This window comes from Sinocyclocheilus rhinocerous, unplaced genomic scaffold, assembly GCF_001515625.1.
Source record: "Sinocyclocheilus rhinocerous isolate Xijiao unplaced genomic scaffold, SAMN03320098_v1.1 scaffold1312, whole genome shotgun sequence".
Lineage (NCBI taxonomy): Eukaryota > Metazoa > Chordata > Actinopteri > Cypriniformes > Cyprinidae > Sinocyclocheilus > Sinocyclocheilus rhinocerous.
The window spans coordinates 319307-339712 of NW_015639805.1; the positions used below are offsets into that span (position 1 = coordinate 319307).

The 20406-nt window shown below is 35.7% G+C and overlaps 2 protein-coding genes and 1 pseudogene across 2 annotated transcripts in view; 2 read left to right on the forward strand and 1 right to left on the reverse strand.

The window, feature by feature from the left end:
* LOC107752153 (unconventional myosin-Ih-like) overlaps positions 1 to 10871 on the forward strand; it is a 12626-nt pseudogene extending 1755 nt beyond the window's left edge.
* A 229-nt stretch (positions 10872 to 11100) lies between these two features.
* Positions 11101 to 17386, reverse strand: LOC107752136 (BTB/POZ domain-containing adapter for CUL3-mediated RhoA degradation protein 3-like). Its single transcript, XM_016568011.1, has 7 exons — positions 17300 to 17386; positions 16080 to 16293; positions 15792 to 15961; positions 13745 to 13831; positions 13616 to 13668; positions 13331 to 13526; positions 11101 to 12758 (listed from the first exon to the last, which is right to left on the reverse strand). The coding sequence occupies exons 1-7, from the start codon at positions 17300 to 17302 to the stop codon at positions 12540 to 12542; spliced, it is 942 nt and encodes a 313-aa protein (XP_016423497.1). The 5' UTR covers positions 17303 to 17386; the 3' UTR covers positions 11101 to 12539.
* A 349-nt stretch (positions 17387 to 17735) lies between these two features.
* The window catches only part of LOC107752137 (ubiquitin-protein ligase E3B-like), a 15070-nt gene continuing 12399 nt past the window's right edge, over positions 17736 to 20406 (forward strand). Inside the window, exons 1-3 of the mRNA XM_016568012.1 lie at positions 17736 to 18053; positions 18618 to 18746; positions 18956 to 19130. Of these exons, the coding sequence (XP_016423498.1) occupies positions 18970 to 19130 (161 nt within the window). The 5' untranslated portion in view covers positions 17736 to 18053; positions 18618 to 18746; positions 18956 to 18969. The remainder of the gene's footprint in view (positions 18054 to 18617; positions 18747 to 18955; positions 19131 to 20406) is intronic.

The following is a 20406-nucleotide window of genomic DNA, read 5'->3' on the forward strand; positions in this document are numbered from 1 at the left end:
AATCACACCATTGCATACGGAACAATTACACTAAATAGAAATGACTAAAATGCTAACCATTTGCTTAATACAGCATATTTTTATTCCAAACGAGTATTTTAAATACTTCCTTCTGTGAATTGATTCTTATTACAGAATGAATTACAGAATATTATTTTATTGTATTATACACAGTGATAAAGACTATGTCAATTAGCATTACCTTATAAATACATATCCTTATTAAAATACTTGATGTACCCATGTACCCTCCGACACAGAGTATGAACGAAACAAATTACATGTTACTCTCAGTTTAGCGCTCCATAATGGCTATGGATTATTATGTGTCATACTATGTCTATGTGTACTATTCATTATTTAAATATCTATTTAAATATTTAAACACCCTCCAATTAACACGATAACGATATTTCATTGTTTAAATATCACAATTGTCGCCAATACCGGTATAAAGCGACACCCCAAAATAAGAAGTGAAATCTATGTAGAATCAGACTCTCCAGTGTTTTTATATATTTTTTTGTCTTAATAGGGAGAATGTTCGAATGTGAGCTCCATTAATGACAAGAATGACTGGAAAACTGTTAAAAACGCATTATCGGTCATTGACTTTGATGCTAGTGACATTGAGGTAAGGAGAAGCACCATTTTTGTGTATAAATGTTCTGATCTGCAAGTACTTTGATCATAAACAGATACATTTTATCTTTAATATCTCAGCACCTCTTTGGGATTATAGCTAGTGTGCTCCACATGGGGAACGTGCACTTTGATGGAGACACCAAAGGTTATGCTATTCTAAGCTCTAATGCAGCACTGCGCTGGGTATCCAAGGTCAGTTGATTTATTATATACATTTTCTTAATTATGTTAAATACTAGTTTACAATGACATGCTCTTAAGTGATATATGAGTAACATTGCTCCTTTGTGTTTATTTTTTAGCTGTTAGGGATCCATGTACAGGTCCTTCATGCAGCTCTGACATTCAGGAAGATTGAAGCCAAATCAGAGGAGGTCAAATAATTTTGTAATGGGATGATGCACTGTTTTTTTTATCCAAAATCATTCTTGTAGCAGGTGACAGCTGTCTTTCTGGCCTCTAGGTTCTGAGTCCATTTACTGTTGATCATGCTATCTATGCCAGAGATGCCCTGGCGAAAGCCATCTATGGCCGTGCCTTCACATGGCTAGTCAACAGGATCAATGAATCTCTGGAGAATAAAGTAAGAGGACAAGAGGAAAAAAATTTCAAATAATTACCATTTGAGGCCAATGTTACACTGCAAATCTCCCGGTATAATTCATTTGAAAGTCACTGGATGTGTTCTGTTCCATTTTAAAGAGATGGAAATATTGTTGCTTTTTACTAAATTCTACCAGATGGATTTAAAGGAACTATCATGGAAACCAAAATGACTTGCCTTTTTTTTTCAAATAATTACCATTTGAGGCCAATGTTTGGTTACACTGCAAATCTCCCGGTATAATTCATTTGAAAGTCACTGGATGTGTTTTGTTCCATTTTAAAGAGATGGAAATATTGTTGCTTTTTACTACATTCTACCAGACGGATTTAAAGGAACTATCATGGAAACCAAAATGACTTGCCTTTTTTTCTCTTAGGATTCTGAGAGGAAGACAATCATTGGATTGTTAGACATCTATGGATTTGAGGTATTCTTTGTTAACAGGTATGTGTTTGGAAATAAATGGGACAGACAGACAGATAGATCGATAGATAGACAGATAGACTATATTGCCAAAAGTATTGGGACACCCCCTTCTAATGAACAGGTTTGACTACTTTAGCAATTTACATGAGTGTAAATCTTAATGTTTAATCATATAATGATATTCTAGATTTCTATTCTAACCTGTGTATAAGGCAAGGTTCAAAAAGAAATGATTGATTCAGTCAGTCAGTGTGGAAGAACTTCACTGCTCTGCAGAAAGCCAAGTCCTGATCCCAGCTGAACACCTCTGGTGTGACTTTAAGTGCAGACCTTGAGCCAAAAACTTGCAGACCTTGAGCCAAAAACTCATCACCAAACACCAATGACTACTACATAGGGGTACAGTTATTTTAGTCAGATGGGTACAGTCATGTTGCGACAGAGATGGAAATACAATTTTTAAATACATGAATTATGTTTTCATCATTGTTGCCACGGTTTTGGAAGTGCCTTTTTCTGTTCTAAAGAAGGGGGTGTCCCAATACTTTTGTCCATATAATGTATGTACAAGTTATTGGAGTGTTCAGCTGGGATCAGGACTTGGCTTTATGCAGACCAGTCAAGTTCTTCCACACTGACTGAATCAATCAATTGTTTTTGAACCTTGCCTTATACACAGTGGCATTGTCATGTTAGAATAGAAAAGGGTCTTTTCCAAACTGTTGGAAACAAAAATTAGAAGCACAAAATTCCCTAGAATGTCAAGTAGAATGTAAAGTAGTCAAGCTTGTTCATTAGAAGGGGTGTCCCATTACTTTTGGCAATATAGTGTAGATAGATAGATAATTTGTGTGCATGATCTTATTAATTTTTTGTTGATTTTATGTTTGCTTAGTTTTGAGCAGTTTTGCATTAACTACTGCAATGAGAAGCTACAGCAGCTCTTCATTCAGTTGACGCTGAAGTCTGAACAGGAGGAATATGAGGCAGAAGGAATTGGGGTGAGCTCAAACAAATCGATCATCCATCATCCAACATTATTATAGAATGATATGCTGAGCTTGAGTAAGAGAATAAGGGTCCATTTCTCTCACTGTTTCAGTGGGAGCCGGTGCAGTTCTTCAACAATAAAATCATCTGTGATCTGGTGGAAGAGAAGCACAGAGGAATCATCTCTGTGTTGGTATGGAATAATAAGTACACTGTCTTTACACACTGACATGTAACATACTGTAGATAGATATAATGTACTTCTCTGACACTTTTTGAAACAAAAGATTGCTTGTTGGAGCATCTAACTGGACCATTTGCATAAGAGAACTTTTGGTATTTCAGGATGAGGAGTGTATGAGGCCGGGTGATGCCACAGATCTCACTTTTCTTGAAAAGCTTGAAGAGAAAATGGGCAATCATCCCCACTTTGTAACGTGAGTTTGTGTTTGATCACTACCTCAATATTGTATGTGGCACTAAACAAGAGTTCTTCTGCTTTAATTAATTCAGTAGCGCTAGAAACTATCAGCAGTTTGATTCTTCACTACAAGCCTCTGATGTGGAAGAATCAGCCAGACCTTGTCGTATTTGAAACTGAAGCATTCACCCCCTGGTTTGGCCGCATTGTCTCTCTTAAGCCTTTCATTGACTGACGCCTTGATGAAAGTGCACAGCAGTGTGAGAGACGGAGAGATTGTGATGTTGTGTTACTCATTCTTTATCCAAGTCAAATACAAATTAAGTTTAAGCATAAGTCAGTTTTACGCAGTGTTGGAGTCCCTGCTATATTTCCCTATCCAACTGAAACAGGATGAAGACTTCGACACTTCATTCAGACATTTTTAGGAACTTGATTTTAATTTGGTCTAATGAGAGCAATTACCTTTACTGTTCTATGAACTGAAGGCATAAACTGGCTGATAAGAAGACCCGCAAGTCTCTGGAGAGAGGCGATTTTCGTCTTCTTCATTATGCAGGGGAGGTGACCTACTGCGTTGTGGGTAAGAGAAGACACACAAAAACACATTTCAGATGTCAGTAAACCTCGGAAACATGTTTTCCGGCTTTCACAACCTTTTCTTTTTTATGATCTGTTCTTTTCAACAGGGTTCATTGACAAAAACAATGATCTGTTGTACAAGAACATCAAAGATGTAAGTGCACAGGGCGTACAATCAAGGATAATGCTGGTCAGGGTGGATGAAAGGAAAATGGCTCATATTATTTGCATTCTCTTATTCTTGGCCCTACAAGATTAATGGCAGTAAATTTCCTTATATGTGCATTTGTTGGTGTGTAACCAACAGGTGATGCGCCTGTCAAAGAACCCTATAATACAGGAGTGCTTTCCAGCCACTGAGGGAGACAGCAGGAGAAGGCCTGAGACAGTGAGTCCACTTGCTGTGCAAAAAATACTGAAATACACTCAATTACTGTATACTAAATTGTTTTCATAAGCTAGTAAGGATGGGTAATTTTTTTAAAGATGAAATGGAAGTTGCACACATTGTATTGTTGGTACCCATATGTCCTATTTATACATGATTTATATTATATATAAATAAATATTACACATTCTTCTTAAATATACATGTATTTATTTATACATATGAAGAGTTCATTTGCAAAAACCGATAACTCATTTTTTTTTTCTTTTCAGAAATCACTTTTTTTTTTTTGCGCATTCCAAGTAATATCACTCAAACTGCAGTTGGGTTGTTTTGATTAAGTAATAATAACTTAAACAAATATAGGTAATTTACAAAATTAAAGTTAATTGAAAGTATGTTTTTTTTTTTTACATATTAAAAGTTTGTTTTATAGCAAAAGCTGATAACTCCAACAGTCGTTTTTTGGCAAAAGCAGATAACTCCACATTTCATGTTGTAAACTCATGATGCCTTGAAAGTGTACAAAACCGGCTTTTTTGACTAAACGTGTTTAGGGTTCAGATCGCGCTTTATGTATTTTTTTTTTTTTAAGTGGCATTTATCGGTTTTTGCAAATGAACATATATTATGTAAACACAAACTTTTATTTCGGATGTGATTAATCGTTTTGAAAGCCCTAAAATAAAGAAATAGGAAACTCAGTCACAGATTCGATTCTAATTTTGTATGTGATCAAGAAATTATTTCCATACTTCCAATACACACAGTATTTATAAGTCATAGAATTTCTATAAATTGCTGTATTGTATGAGTACTGTAGCCTACTATTTTGAATCAAGACCACTGAAACAAACAAATGAAATATACATTTTTAAAAATATACAATAAAATAAATAAACTGCTTCTTTGACAGCTCACATCATATCTAAGTAATGAATTGTGAAATGAAATCTGTAGGTGGCTACTCAGTTTAAGAACAGTCTTCTGCGGCTGACGGAGATTCTGACAGCTAAGGAAGCGTGGTATGTGCGCTGCCTCAAGTCCAATGACAACAAACAGTCAGGTGAGGAACTTGTGTATGTGGATGCTAAGAACTCGTGTGTGCATTGAATACGTAGAATTATGTTCTTTTACTCTGTTTGTCCTCTCTTTCCATCACAGGCAAGTTCGATGAAGTTCTGGTCAGGCACCAGGTGAAATATCTGGGGTTAATGGAGCACCTGAGGGTCAGACGAGCTGGATTTGCTTATCGACGTAGATATGAGGTGTTTCTACAGAGGTACAGTAGCCATTTTACATACTCAAATATGAAAGCTGTTTAACTTTTACACTTATTAGACTTAAAATGCCCACCTGATGCAACATTCCTAAGGTACAAAGCTCTTTGTCCTGCCACTTGGCCCCACTGGAGAGGTGTACCTGCAGAGGGAGTGGAAAAACTTGTGCAACATTTAGGCTACCAGCCTGATGAGTATAAAATGGGCAGGTGAGCGCTTTCAGGCTTTTACAGTACCTGCACAATTTAATACTGAAAAATTAGCATCTGTATTCTCATCACACAAACCTGAACTACCCTTCATATTTTGTCATATTCAAAGGACAAAGATATTCATACGATATGCCAGGACACTTTTTGCCACAGAAGATGCCTTTGAAATCTGCAAACATGAACTGGGTAAGCAACAGAGAATTCAAAAGAGACGTTTTAAATGTTTTTTTTTTCTTTTATTATAAGCATTTGTTAATGTTGCTTTTACAGCTACAAAAATACAGGCCAAATACAAAGGTTACAGAGCCAAAGGAGAGTTTCGAAAACAGAAAGAAGCTGGTAAGTAACAGTATTTATTGATTTAATAGTTTAATTTATAGTATATTACAGAATATTATGACACTTCATTGCAACATAAAGTATATTTAATAGCATACATATATGTGACCCTGGAGCACAAAACCAGTCTTAAGTCGCTGGGGTATATTTGTAGCAATAGCCAAAAAAACATTGTATGGGTCAAAATTATCGATTTTTCTTTTATGCCAAAAATCATTAGGATATTAAGTAAAGATCATGTTCCATGAAGATATTTTGTAAATTTCCTACCGTAAATAGATCAATTGATTAGTTATATGCATTGCTAAGAACTTCATTTGGACAACTTTAAAAGTGATTTTCTCAGTATTTTGATTTATTTGCACTCTCAGATTCCAGATTTTCAAATAGTTGTATCTCAGCCAAATATTGTCCTATCCTAACAAACCATACATCAATGGAAAACTCATTTATCCAGCTTTCAGATGATGTATAAATCTCAATGTCGAAAAATTGACCCTTATGACTTATGACCTTATGACCTTATGGTTTTGTGGTCCAGGGTCACAAATATTTTGAAAGCTGTTTAACTTTTACACTTATTAGACTTAAAATGCCCACCTGATGCAACATTCCTAAGGTACAAAGCTCTTTGTCCTGCCACTTGGCCCCACTGGAAAGGTGTACCTGCAGATGGGGTGGAAGAACTTGTGCAACATCTGGGCTACCAGCCTGATGAGTATAAAATGGGCAAGTGAGTGGTTTCAGGCTTTCAACTTCACAACTTAATACTGAAAAATTAGCATCTGTTTTCTCACCACACAAACCTGAACTACTCTTCATATTCTGTCATATTCAAAGGACAAAGATATTCATACGATATGCCAGGACACTTTTTGCCACAGAAGATGCCTTTGAAATCTGCAAACATGAACTGGGTAAGCAAAAAAAGAACTCAAAAGAGACATTTTAAATTTCTTTCTTGTATTGTAAGCATGTGTTAATGTTGCTTTTACAGCTTCAAGAATACAGGCCAAATACAAAGGTTACAGAACCAAAGGAGAGTTTCGAAAACAGAAAGAGGCTGGTAAATAACAGTATTTATTGATTCAATGGTTTTTTATAACCGATATTTATGTTATATTACATAATATTATGATACTTCATTGCAACATAAAGTATATTTATTATAGCATACATATATGTGCTATTTACATCTTTATTTTTTATTTTTTTGCCAACATTTAGCTACAAAAATTGAGACGTGTTGGAGAGGAGTGCAGGCACGCAAAGAGAGAGATCGCAGAGCCTGGGCTGTCAAAATCATTAAACAGTAATATTAGTTAATATAATATTAGTTTATTTTTATTTTTATATCAACACATTTTATTGACCAGGTGTATGCCCTTTCACTTAAAGGGATAGTTCACCCCAAAATGAAAGTTCTGTCATCATTTATGAGCGGGGGTGAACTATCCCTTTAAGGGATGAGACAGCATTCCCATAATGACATGATTTTTATCCATGCAGATTTATTAAGGGTTACATCACACGTCGTGAGGCAAAAACTACTGACAACTCCGAATACCTGGCCTTCGTTCGACAGAGCTACCTAAATAGACTGAAAGGCAACTTACCAAAGACTGTCCTGGACAAGACCACATGGCTGACACCTCCGCCAGTCATGACAGAGGTATCAGAAACTCTCTGTTACTAAAACCATGAAAAGGATACATAGAGAATAAAAAAAACAATAAAACATTTTTAAAAAGTAAATAAAAAGATGAAATTAATCATAAATTGAATAAGATCTATATTAAAATGAAGAGGCATACATAAAAACATAAGAAGAGAAGAGAGAAATAAAAAAAAGTGGAGTGCGATCAGTTCAGTGCAGAAACAATGCTCAATCAGGGAATGCGCAGCTAAACAGATACGTTAAAGGGATAGTTCACCCAAAAATAAAAAGTCCGTCATCCAAACCCGTAAGACCTTCATTCATCTTCGGAACACAAATTAAAGGGGTCATATGATGCGATTTCAAGTTTTCCTTTCTCTTTGGAGTGTTACAAGCTGATTGTGCATAGATAAGATCCCTGAAGTTGCAAAGACTAAAGTCTCAAAACCAAAGAGATATTCTTTATAAAAGTTAAGACTCTGCCACGCCCCCCTAAAACGGCTCATTCTTCTTTAAAAAAGCATCATATGGCCCCTTTAAGATATTTTTGATGAAATCCGAGAGCTTTCTGTTCCTGAATAGACAGCAACACAACTGACACGTTCAAGGCCCAGAAAGGTAGTAAGGGCATTATTATAATAGTCCATGTGACATCAGTGCTTCAACCATTTTATGAAGCTACGAGAATACTTTTTGTGTGCAAAGAAAACAAAAATAGAACCAAGATGAACGAAGGTCTTACAGGTTTGGAAGGACATGAGGGTGAGTAATAAAACTATGAATTCCATTGCATTAAAAGTTGCATCACAATTATTGCCATCTGACCTAAGGGCTTAATTGTCTGAATTTGATGCCACTGTATTCAAACGTTCATGTGTAGTATTATTTTAAACTGGGAATGTCTTTGGCGCTGTTGTGATTGTAGACCTCAGAGATTCTGCGACAGCTGAACACACGAATGATGGTGAGGAAGTACGTGCGGGGAATTACGCCGCAGAAAAAAGCACAGGTCACTATTACTGTTGTCACAGGCCTTTGAGTCTTTAAAATAGTTTCAGCTCATTTCACCATGTTTACATTTTGGCTAATGATGAAAATGTCTTTTCACAGCTGCAACAAAAAGTAGTAACCAGTGCCATCTTTAAGGGAAAGAAGGACAGCTACCCTTCGAGCATTGCTGTTCCTTTTGTGGACACTAGAATCAGTCAGTAGTTTACATAAACAACAATTAGTTTTGCACAGATCCTTTTGTATGTCTTATGTGTACTCTCTTTCATTTACTAGATGAACAAGACATCAATATGAGGGTTCTTCAGACTATACATCATGAACGTATCAAGGTAAATCAGAATCTTTATAATGTATGAGGCCCAATTGTCAATCATACAGAATAGAATAAGAACTACATACAGGTGCATCTCAATAAATTAGAATGTCGTGGAAAAATTCATTTATTTCAGTAATTCAACTCAAATTGTGAAACTCGTGTATTAAATAAATTCAGTGCACACAGACTGAAGTAGCTTCAGTCTGTGTGCATTGAATTTATTTAATACACGCGTTTCACAATTTGAGTTGAATTACTGAAATAAATTAACTTTTCCATGACATTCTAATTTATTGAGATGCACCTGTATGTCACCTAAACACACGTTCTCTCGCTGCAGTACAGCGTTCCTGTGGTGAAGTATGACAGAAATGGATTTAAACCCAGACCAAGGCAACTTATTCTCAGTCAGGCTGCTGTATATTTGGTAGAGGAGGCTAAGATCAAGCAGAGAGTGGACTATGTTTCTCTAAAAGGTGGGTTACGAAGGGTAGATATGTGTAGTCACTCAATGAAATAAAATAACACTACAGCACTCGTAAAGATGTCTCCTTTTAATTATTCCCCTGTAGCATTCTCACCAGGGCGGTATCCTCAAAGGTACAACTTTGTACCTTATTTACCTCTAAATGGTGCATATTAGTACGTTAAGGGACTACAATGTACTTCTAAGGTACCAATATGCACCCATTAGAGGTAGATAAGATGCAAAGGTGTACTTTTGAGGGCATGTTGTACCCCTAAAAGTACAGTTTTGGACTATTGAGAACATTCTGGGGTCAGTAAGATTTTTTAATGCTCATCAAGGCTGCATTTATTTGATCAAAAAAATACAGTGAAAGTAATATTACATTTCAGTTCAAAAGAACAGCTTATTTTTTAATTTTTATTATTTTTTTTGCAATAGAAATCTTTTGTAGCATTATAAACACTTAAGAACAAAGGTGTACTTTTGAGGGCATGTTGTACCCCTAAAAGTACAATTTTGGACTATTGAGAACATTCTGGGGTCAGTAAGATTTTTTAATGCTCATCAAGGCTGCATTTATTTGATAAAAAAAATACAGTGAAAGTAATATTACATTTCAGTTCAAAAGAACAGCTTATTTTTAATTTTGTATTTTTTTTTTTGCAATAGAAATCTTTTGTAGCATTATAAACACTTAAGATCAATTTAATCCATCCTTGCTAAATAGAACTATTGATTTCTTTTTTTTATTTTTATCTTACTGACCCCAAACTTTTGAATGATGTGCATGTGTGTTTTATTGTAGCATTTATTTGCAAAGCAGAGCGAACCAAGTCCACAGTGAATCTATCTTGTGTACACAGGTGCTTCTGTCAGTAATCTGGGCGACTCTGTCATGATCCTCCACGTTGCTTTGAATGATCCAAAACAGAAGGTGAGCAAACCAGGCTTCACGCTTATGTAAATGCTAGACTTTCATGATACACAAATCCATACATTTGCAAGTACTAATGTAGTTTACTGTATCTAAGGGGGACTTGGTACTTCAGTGTGACCACCTGTTTGAAGCTTTGACCAAACTGGCTATGATTGCAAACAAGCAGAATAACATCAAGGTTGTTCAGGGAAGGTAAAGTGGCCAGCACTTATTTTTCAACCTGTAATGTTCATTTGGACACAGTGTGTTAACATTTGATCTTCTCACAGCATCAAGTTTGAGATCCAGGCAGGCAAGGAGGGTGGTGTGGATTTCAGCACTGGTCAAGAACCAATGATCTATAAAGGCAAAAATGGTCATCTTATGGTGGTAAGTGATTATTTCCGTATTTCAGCTTAATGTAACATTATTGCTCCAGTATTTAGACTCTTTCATTATCAAAGGTGGCTCCACGGGTCAAGTCTCGATGATCTAAAGGAGGTCACCAAGTCTGTGTATATTTCATGAGGGAAACCCTTATGGAAGAAGAGATCTTTCTCCATCCCCCAAACTGACACACACTTATCACACACTCAGTATATTGAGATTCAAAGCAGCACTCTGTGTACAAATGGAAAATTACAGCTAAACGGTTATTTAAAATGATATATATTTTGTTGTTTTCATAAATGCTGCCCTTCTGGTTTCAGTTCTTGATGACATTTCTTGTAAAATGAATATTTTGTTTGGTCATGTTCATGCTTTGTTGTTGAGCCATATTTATAACATTGTTTTATACCAATACATACAAACTGCAGAAATAAAATACAAAGCAAATGCGCAGTTTGATCTACAAAATTTGTAGAAATCTTTATTCGTGCTAACGTGTGTATAAATAATTTGTATGTAAAACATTTTTATTCATGTGCACGTCTGTACAGACCTCTCTACAGTATTACAGCATTACTATTTTGTTTAAATACACCTTTAATAAAACTAAAAATCACAAACCATCTGTGACGCTGCAGCAGAGGAGAGCCTGTACTCTCATACTTCCTGGAGCTTCTTTGACGTGATCCGGTCTCTGATTACACACTCATAATTGGTGTCCATTTCTCAATTACAGATATACATCCGAACGCTTCTGACTACATCTCAGTTTCTTAGCTTGAATGAGATCACTTTCAAAACCCAGAAGCGTAATTAACTTGATGGAATTCAATACAGTTCAGCAGAAAGTTATTTAATAGCATAATCTATTTTACTGATTGTAGCTAAAAGGGGATAGAAAATTTGACAACTACTGCTTTAAAAGTGCCTCCTTCTCATGAACAAGAGTGAAAACACCGTAACACTACACTGCCCTCTATAGGCCAAACTCATACAGACCTGTCAAAAAAATCCAGCACATACAATTCTCAATTGACGGCGTGCATGGATATTTTTGCGCAAGCATAATAAAATGAACATTGACAGATTAAGAATTTGTATGACACTCTTCCCTAACCAGTATAAAAATATGGGAGTTATGGATTGAATTCCTCTCATAAGGCAATAATAATATCCTCCTGCACTGGATTCACTGATCACTTGACTGTCAAATCACACTGACATTCAAGATGGGTTAAACTTCCTGAATCTCAGTAAGACACACTGTCAGCACTGTGAAATCCTGGCTCTAACACTTCAGTTCAAAGCGACAAGAAAAGAGGGATAGACTAAACTCAAAAGCCACAAAAATCCAACGTCTATCACACAACAAAAAACGAACAAAAAAAGAACAGGATTAATCTATAAGGCACCAGGAACCCTACAGTCTTCACTCGAACAGAAAAAAATATGGTAAATAATGTAAAATACAAAAATACTACGGCAGACAACTAAATTAGGAAAATATCCATTTGCTGCAAACCTACAAGTAAATGACAGATTAGCTGATCGACTTGATATATTCATTGGAATTTGCTTTATGAATAGCAAAAAGGGCAACATGTTCATGAATGCAATAAAACTAACCATCTGTTGTGCATTTCTGTTCACATTTACACCATCATAGTATCTTTTTAGAGAGGTCCTCAAAAATGCACATGAGGTCAATGCTGCACTGCCCTATATGCTACATTCATGTAACATTATCAATACTAGCGATTCTGTGAGCATCCCTTTGTCTCTCTAAGGAAGCAGACTCGGGATAAACTTAACTGACGTGTCCGTGTGCAAACGGGTGTAACCGAAGCGCTGGTAGTTGTTAAGGCACTGAAAAGAGGAGAAACTGCAGGGTCACTGGTGGTGGTGAGTGCGGTCATCAGGGCGCTTGATGTGGATCCTCCGCACTCTTTCAATGCGCTCCCTCTCTTCGTCCTCGTCGATGTGGTGGGAACGCCCTGCGGCGCCCCCTGTGGCCTCCAGCAGTGCATTGTCAGGTCCGCGGCCATCTTGAGACTCATAGAGCAAGATGTTGAGGGTCTCTTCGTAGATGCGAGCCTCTGGGAACTCAACCTGTGATGGAGGGAATAAAATAAGTGAGTCATATAAACCTATCAGAAGCATTTAGGACACATTTATCTTGTTTTTGGGTTTTGTGAAGGTAAATTTGAGACTTTAAAACAAAGTAAAGAAAATCTAAGGAATAAATTAAACCGAACAATCCGGCAATATGCTCTCACAATGATGAGTTGTTTCAATACATCAAAGTTTGAAAATACAACTTCCAACAGATATTTAATACTTTTTCATTTAATTGATCATTTTACAGTGCAAATTCTGTCGTAAGTTTCGTAAATCAAGACAATTTACTTGAGAATCGAAATTATATGTCTTGATTTAATCATAAAGTCCAGAGTTGCCAACTGCTTGTTTCAAGTATAAACCCAAGGATGTTTAGATATTTGTATTGGAAAACAATATAATAAGGTATAGATTTATTTTTTGCTGTGCATGCAACATTTAATGCTGTGACTGAAAACTTTTTAACCCAGAAATGAAGAGATTTCATGTTTTGAAAACAGAGAAAATGCTAGACTGTATAAAAAGTTTGATTTTAATCATGTGACGGACAGATAACCCTTTACCTTTGTCTGCTTCTTCTCAGTGGCGTAGACTATTGATGTGCAGCACACCTCTGCAATCTTCCTGCCCTGGCCGTAAAAGGACCAGCAACAAATCTCATCCCCAATCACATCCTTGATGAAAAGCACTCGGCCATTGAACCTCAGAGACAGCTTGTCAAACAGCTCAATGTTCTTCAACATGTTGTCATCAGAGTTGCTACAAAGAAAAAGAGCAATCTGATCAGGTAAAAGCTCAACAGTAAGCTTCTCAACAACCCAAGCCTTATAAGAAAGTAAACACTTTACCTTGTATATGAATATTTATTGTTGCTCCTGTTGTACAGCAGTTTGACTGTAGGCTGCATATACACAGAAAGACAAGTCAGTATAGTATTATAGTATTCCTTTAGGATTGACATGATAAAGCATTTGTACCTTATTTGCAGTGGCAATGAGCCTCTGTTCCTCCTTAGATGATGTCACCAGTGGAACTTTACAGAATGGTTCATACGCATCTTTGTTCTGAAAACATTTGTAAACTAGAAATTTAGAATATAATCTAAAAAAAAAAAAAAATATTTGAACATCTAATATGCTTATTTAAAATGAAAATTCTGTCAACATTTATTTCCCCTCATGTCTTTCCGAACTCTTCTAAGATTTTTGCTCTCCTTCAGAACACAAATTAAGATATTTTTTATGAAATCTGAGAGATTTCTCTCGGTCAGTTACACCAAAAATGTGATGCTTCAAAAAGTTTCAAGAAGAATTTGGAGATTTAATTCAAGTCTTCTGAAAAGAAAATCACTTTATATGCTGAACATTTAATTTACTTTTATTCCCATATAAACACATACATTAAGAACATCAAAAATGGAAAATGGAAACTCAAATGTGCTTGCTTGATGCGCAAGAACCAACAAGGTTCATTATGTGTAAAACAAGTACATTTACATTTGAGGTTTGCACTCACGCATCATGTACGTACGGTTGAGCTTCTGTTTATCATATCTGGTGTGCTCTATATATGTGTGTTGATCAGTTTTTATATGTGAATAAATGAAATTTATTCTCTTGGCCAGCGACATGATATTTGCTGATAGCTCAAAACGTGCCACAAAACATGATTCAGGATCCCACAATCAATATATTGATATTACGCTAAAATATTTAGGCACATATATGCCTATTTTACACAATCATTTATATTTTTATTAACTCACAAATGCAACCAAAATACAACACAAACATTTAACTGAACTGTACTCCGGTTATGGAAAAACAATTCAATTCAAGTTTATTTGTATAGCACTTTTCACGATACAAATCGTTGCAAAGCAACTTTACAGCAAATTAAGTTTCTACTATATGTATAGTATATATATAATATATTTAGTAGTAACTTATCAGTGGTGACTGTCAGTTAATGTACATATGGCAGAAATGTACGGAAAAATCTATTAAAGACGTAATCAAACAGACGATGAACACTATTAACAGCAATTATTATATGATGCAATCAAACTTATAGCAAAATGTGGTAGTTCTGTATGTTGTTTCAGGGTTGGCATCATCTCTTCTCAGGTGTTTTAAATATAAAAAAAACTATTTCAAAAATGTTGATAAAAGTTGATAAAGCTTAACTGCTCTATTACAATTATATATTTTGATTAAAGTCCGATAGTCAGACAGACAGACAGATAGATAGATAGATAGAGTCTGTATTTCGATTCTATAAATCTGTATTTTGATTTTTTTATGCATTACATCGATACATTGAATCATCATTTGATTGATGCATTGTTACACCTCTAATAAATGGAGCAACATAAATCTCTCAGGTTTCATAAAAACAATTTCATTTGCATTTTGAAGATGAACAAAAATGGGTTTGAAACCAGATTTAAATGATGACAGAATTTTTTAATTTAAAGGTCCCATATTGTCAAAACTGAAATTTCCTGGCTTTTTCCATGATAACTGAGGTCTAGGGGCTATGTAACTACCATATACGTTTCAAAACCTTCGGTCACCACCCCACCGTCCCACCCTCCTTTTGCCAAACCCCCAGACAACTGGGGGTCGCCGATCGTCGCCGTTTCGGGGGCTGAGTTCGGCTCAAACATGTATGCCGGACAACATTTCCCTCAGCAGTGACCATCATTACCGGTGTTTCTATTGACCTTACTTGTGAGTATCACCAAGCCACAGCAGGCTACAGGATACATGACCCTAGTAACCTGTGGTTGGCCTGGCCGTGCGTCACTCAGAAAACAACAGGACCGGCCAAAAAAAAAAAAGACAGGCCAAAATCGACCTGTTCTTAGCAGAGCTCCTGAGAGAGGAGCTGTAAAAATATATTGAGATGGTTTTTGGTACTTATACCGCAAATATATATTCTTAAGGACATCAAAACCTAAAATAAAACTCCAGAAAGGTGTAAAATATGTGACCTTTAAATGTGTTGTAGCCGGTACTGTACCTGTAATGCTGCCTGACACTCATCCACCAGGCCCTGCACCAGGTAATACTTTGCCTCTGCCAGTAACTCCTCCGTCTCCCTCCGGCTCTCAGGTAACGGGACGACTCCGTCTCTCAGGTAGTTCAGGATGGTCCCAAAGTGCTTCCCGCACCTGTCAATCAGAATCCAGCCTGGAGAAAGATCAGAGGTGAAAAGTGTGACTTGGACACTGCAGAAGCACACATTTGTATCGATATGGTTCATAATATTACATGAACTCTTCTGCAGTAGCTATTACAGTACATCTACCGTCACTATCAGTTAGGACCTCCATACGGCCACTGAACATGGCCTTCAGCATGGTGTCCTGCTTGGTCAGGGTCTGCATGGTGGTGTAGTACAGCGCTCCCCCGACATTCAGCTTCACATATTTGGAACTGGGACTGGACCCCTTGAAGGAGGTGGTCCGTGTTGTAGCTGCCGGCACAGCCAAGCTCACCACACTTTCTCCTGACATCTCTTCCTGAAAATCAGGTATGAAAATGCAGGACTCATAAAATATAATACATATAAATATATACATATACATATATATAGAGAAACACTCTTTTCTCTGTATGTACATCAGACACTTTTTATAAACACTCAGTGCTACAAAGACTCAATATGATAATATAGGTTTACTTGTGCATTGCACTACAAATCATCTTGCACTATGCACTGCTTCCCCCAAAATATCTCTTTTGCACAATTTCATGTACAGTATTTATGTAAAGTTCTTGTACAGTCTCAGATTGTGTGTTTTATAGTATAGACCAATGTATAGTCAGACGGTTAACTGTTAACTTGGTTTATAATTGTTTTTCTTAACTTCTATTGTTGTATGTTTATGTTTATGTTATGTTAACTAATATGTAGCACCATGGTCCTGCGAGACACGACATTTTGTTCTACTATTATGTCCACACATGTAGCAGAATGACAATAAAGCTCAACTTGACTTGACATTTCTCTCATGGGATTAATAGTGTATGCATCTACATTGCAAATACACACACACACACACACACTATAATTATGAGTTTTATGAAATGTGTATGAACACAGTGAGGGTAAATTTCTTCAAATGACAAATATAAAAATTTGTTCTGAATATAAGAGATTAAAAAAAGTTATGCACATATTCATGAGTTTTAGCAAGGCGCACCACTTCTCACATTCCCACAAGTCTCTTAAATTCTATTAAATGTAACACATTAACAAACTGATTGTAAAACATTAAATCGTGATGATAACTCATCTCTCCTTCAACGAGAAACTTGTTCACAGCACAATGAGACCGATTTAATGACTAGAGGAGCTAAAGCGCTAAACTAGCACACCATCTTGTTCTCTCAATTCCTTTAAGGAAATAAACACGAACTTGCTCGTAAAAAAGTTAATTACACGCCACAATATATAATAATTAAAATATACACCAACAGAAGCCTACAAATTAGATGAAACATCAGACAAATGTCATTATTTACCATAGAAATTCCCCGAGTCTTTCGGGCCTCTTGGAACGGGAATTAGATCACTTCCGGTCGCGACCCAGACTCGTACGCTTTGTATTACAGTAGATGGGCTGTTCAATGTCCTGTCATTTAATTCTCTCACTTCATGTGGTTGTAACTAATTTGTGAGTGCTGGGGATTCTATATATAACAAAAATGTAACAACGTACTTTGTGTCTGATACGATTTCCAATATTAGTGCAACACTGATGCAGTGTTGGCATCAGTTCACAGACACTTTTTAGATGCCATAATAAAATGTTTTTGGATACATATGTTTAGGATATACTATATCTCCAAATATCTTTAAAACAACATCACAACAACTAAAAACAACAAAATAATTTGAGACAAATATATTAGCAAATATACTTTGACCTTTTTTTTTTTTTTTTTAAGTTGTCCCCAATATATGTTTACATCAACAGAAGAGAAACTGTATCACAAATAGTTCCGCTTGGTACAAAATCCCAGCTCCCTGCTGTCCCAAACCTCAAATTAAAACGTTTAAAATATTCCAGTGTAATATCGCTTCAACAATGAAACGATATCAATGTACTACGACAAATAAAAAGTACGAGCCATGTTTCTTGTGTGAATGCGGATGGTCCCAACGAAAATGTTCCTCCGGAAGGATTAGGAGGTTACACCGTTCATGGATTAGAGCTGCGGCGTCTGGGTCGCTCTTTTGTTTACATCAGTTTTCCATTTATTCTCAAACGCTCAGGTAAATGAAACCTTCGAGAAAACCCTAAAGACTTTCTTTACTTTCCATTTGAAACACATTTATCAAGTGACAGCATTTCCCAAGCGTTGCCAGCTCGCTGAATGCTGCAACTGAGTTAGTATTTGCTAGCAGGATAGCTAGTGTGAATGTTATTGTCTCTGTAGGTACAATTAATTCACAGTTCACTGTTTTTATGTTGGTGTACGTTTTCTACAAATTTAAACCAGATGTTAAATGTTAATTTTGTTTCCGTAGAGTGCTCATCCTGTTGTGTAATCAAAGTGTGAGTTAATGATATAAAGGCTCTGCCTTGTTTTGGTCTGATAATACTGTCAGAAAATCCTTGATTTCACTTTTTGCTATGTTATAATCTGTTGATGTGTCTAAAGCTGTCTTTTATTTTAAAAAGCAAAGTAAAATATTTCTTTTATTTATAACATATCATTTCCAGAGTCATTTTAATAAATTATTTTAATACAGCAACCTTTGACTTATGTGCCTAAATCAATGGATCATTTGTGCTGTTTTAAAGAAGCGCTATTGATTTTCTTACATTAATAAAAGGTCTCAAAGAAAATTACTCTTCTATTCTGTAGAGTCCAATGGACCTCCAGAACAAAAAGAGTGAATATGTGATAGTATTCATGTGACCTGTGGAAGCAGAAGTATTACCAGTCACTACATTAGGGCAAGGTAATATGTGTGTGTGTGTGTGTGTGTGTAAGATAGATTTGAAATTGTAAATGAGAGACATTCATTTTCTTAATTCCTTACCATGGTTTGAAAATAATTTTCCAATTTGTTTGTACTTGCATGCATAGCCTCTGCTTTGTGTTTGCTCTCAGGTGTGATGTAGATTTTTGTTCCTGGCTATGACACTTTTTATAATGTTTAACCCACAGTTTGGAGTGAAAACATGTTCAGCGCTACCCAAACCTCCAAATCCCAGTTCCTGGATAAAGCCAGGATAGCACGGGAGGAAAGGAAAGGTTATAAAGAGAAAGAGAATTCTGCCACACAAATCCAGGCTCTGGTCAGAAGATTTCTCTGCCGTTGCAGACTGCAAAGAGAAATCAGGTTAGGACTGAAATGATCCATTCTTTGCAATAGTCAAACCATTCAGTCAAAGGTCTTTGCTGACTTTGTTGGCTAGAGATAAAAAAGTAAAAATTAGGAACAAAACAACACAGGAAAATTAAGTGCTAATTGTGTTAAAATATTTCTTGAATAATGTAAATCCTATTTTTAAAAAAAATAGCTGTTTGAGCCAATGTTATTTTAGTACTATTAGTATACTATTTTAATTTTACTAATATTTTGAATTTGGTTTTTAAATTTTCAGTTTTTTTTATTTTGACTTTAGATTAATATTGTGTTAAAATATTTCTTGAATAATGTAAATCCTATTTTTTTTTTAAAATAGCTGTTTGAGCCAATGTTATTTTAGTACTATTAGTATACTATTTTAATTTTACTAATATTTTGAATTTGGTTTTTAAATTTTCAGTTTTTTTTATTTTGACTTTAGATTAATTTTTTATAATTTAACCTGTTAACTGTCACTGGCCCACTGGTGGGCCCACTTGTCATTACATGTTTTAACAGTAATATCTTAGTCTGAACCTAAAGTAATCTTGACAAACTATATATCGTTTGAAAGCTTAAAGACTCTAGTTTTCATATTTCATGACTAATTTAAAAAAAAATATTTTACAGAGCAACTGTAATTTATTAATTTGCAAGAAGAGTGCTCATCAGAGTCCGAGAGCGAGTTCTGACCTTTATTTTGAAATAGTGATGCACATATGAAATCATGAAAAATCAGTAAAAACCTCCATTCATTTTAATGTCAAGTGTTCAAAAGATAACATCCATTCTATTTTTGGAGAAAAAATGGTCTAAAAGTGTTTTGACTATAAAGAAAAAAAACGAATAGATTCTCCATTTTTGATGCACCGTGAACTGTAACATAGGTCTAAGTAGGGCTGCACGATAAATCAAAATGGAATCGAGATCGCGATTCGACAGAAGCTGCGATTGTCATGCGTATCTTTCAGTGAAGCACGGTTCTGTGATCAGCAGTAAATCTCCATCCAAAGGCCAGAGGGCGCTCTCGCGCTGAAACTCCAAATACGCCTCGCAGAAGAAACCCAGAAAATCGCTGCAGCTGAATAAACAGAAGATTCAACAGCTTTCATTAATTCAACGTGACTAATAAACACACGACTACGGAAATATACGGTTTATCTGAGTTCTTATTATTATAATTTTCATTAAAATAAAGTATATTTATAATGCAATGCCTTTATCACTGCTTAAATACTATGAAATATATTGCGTGCCTTATTCTGTG

Coding starts and splice junctions, on each gene's coding strand:
- LOC107752136 (XM_016568011.1), bottom strand. Junction 13,832..15,791: donor AGTGTCAGGCAGCATTACAG/GTACAGTACCGG, acceptor AAATGTTTTCAG/AACAAAGATGCGTATGAACC. Junction 13,669..13,744: donor TCATTGCCACTGCAAATAAG/GTACAAATGCTT, acceptor GTGTATATGCAG/CCTACAGTCAAACTGCTGTA.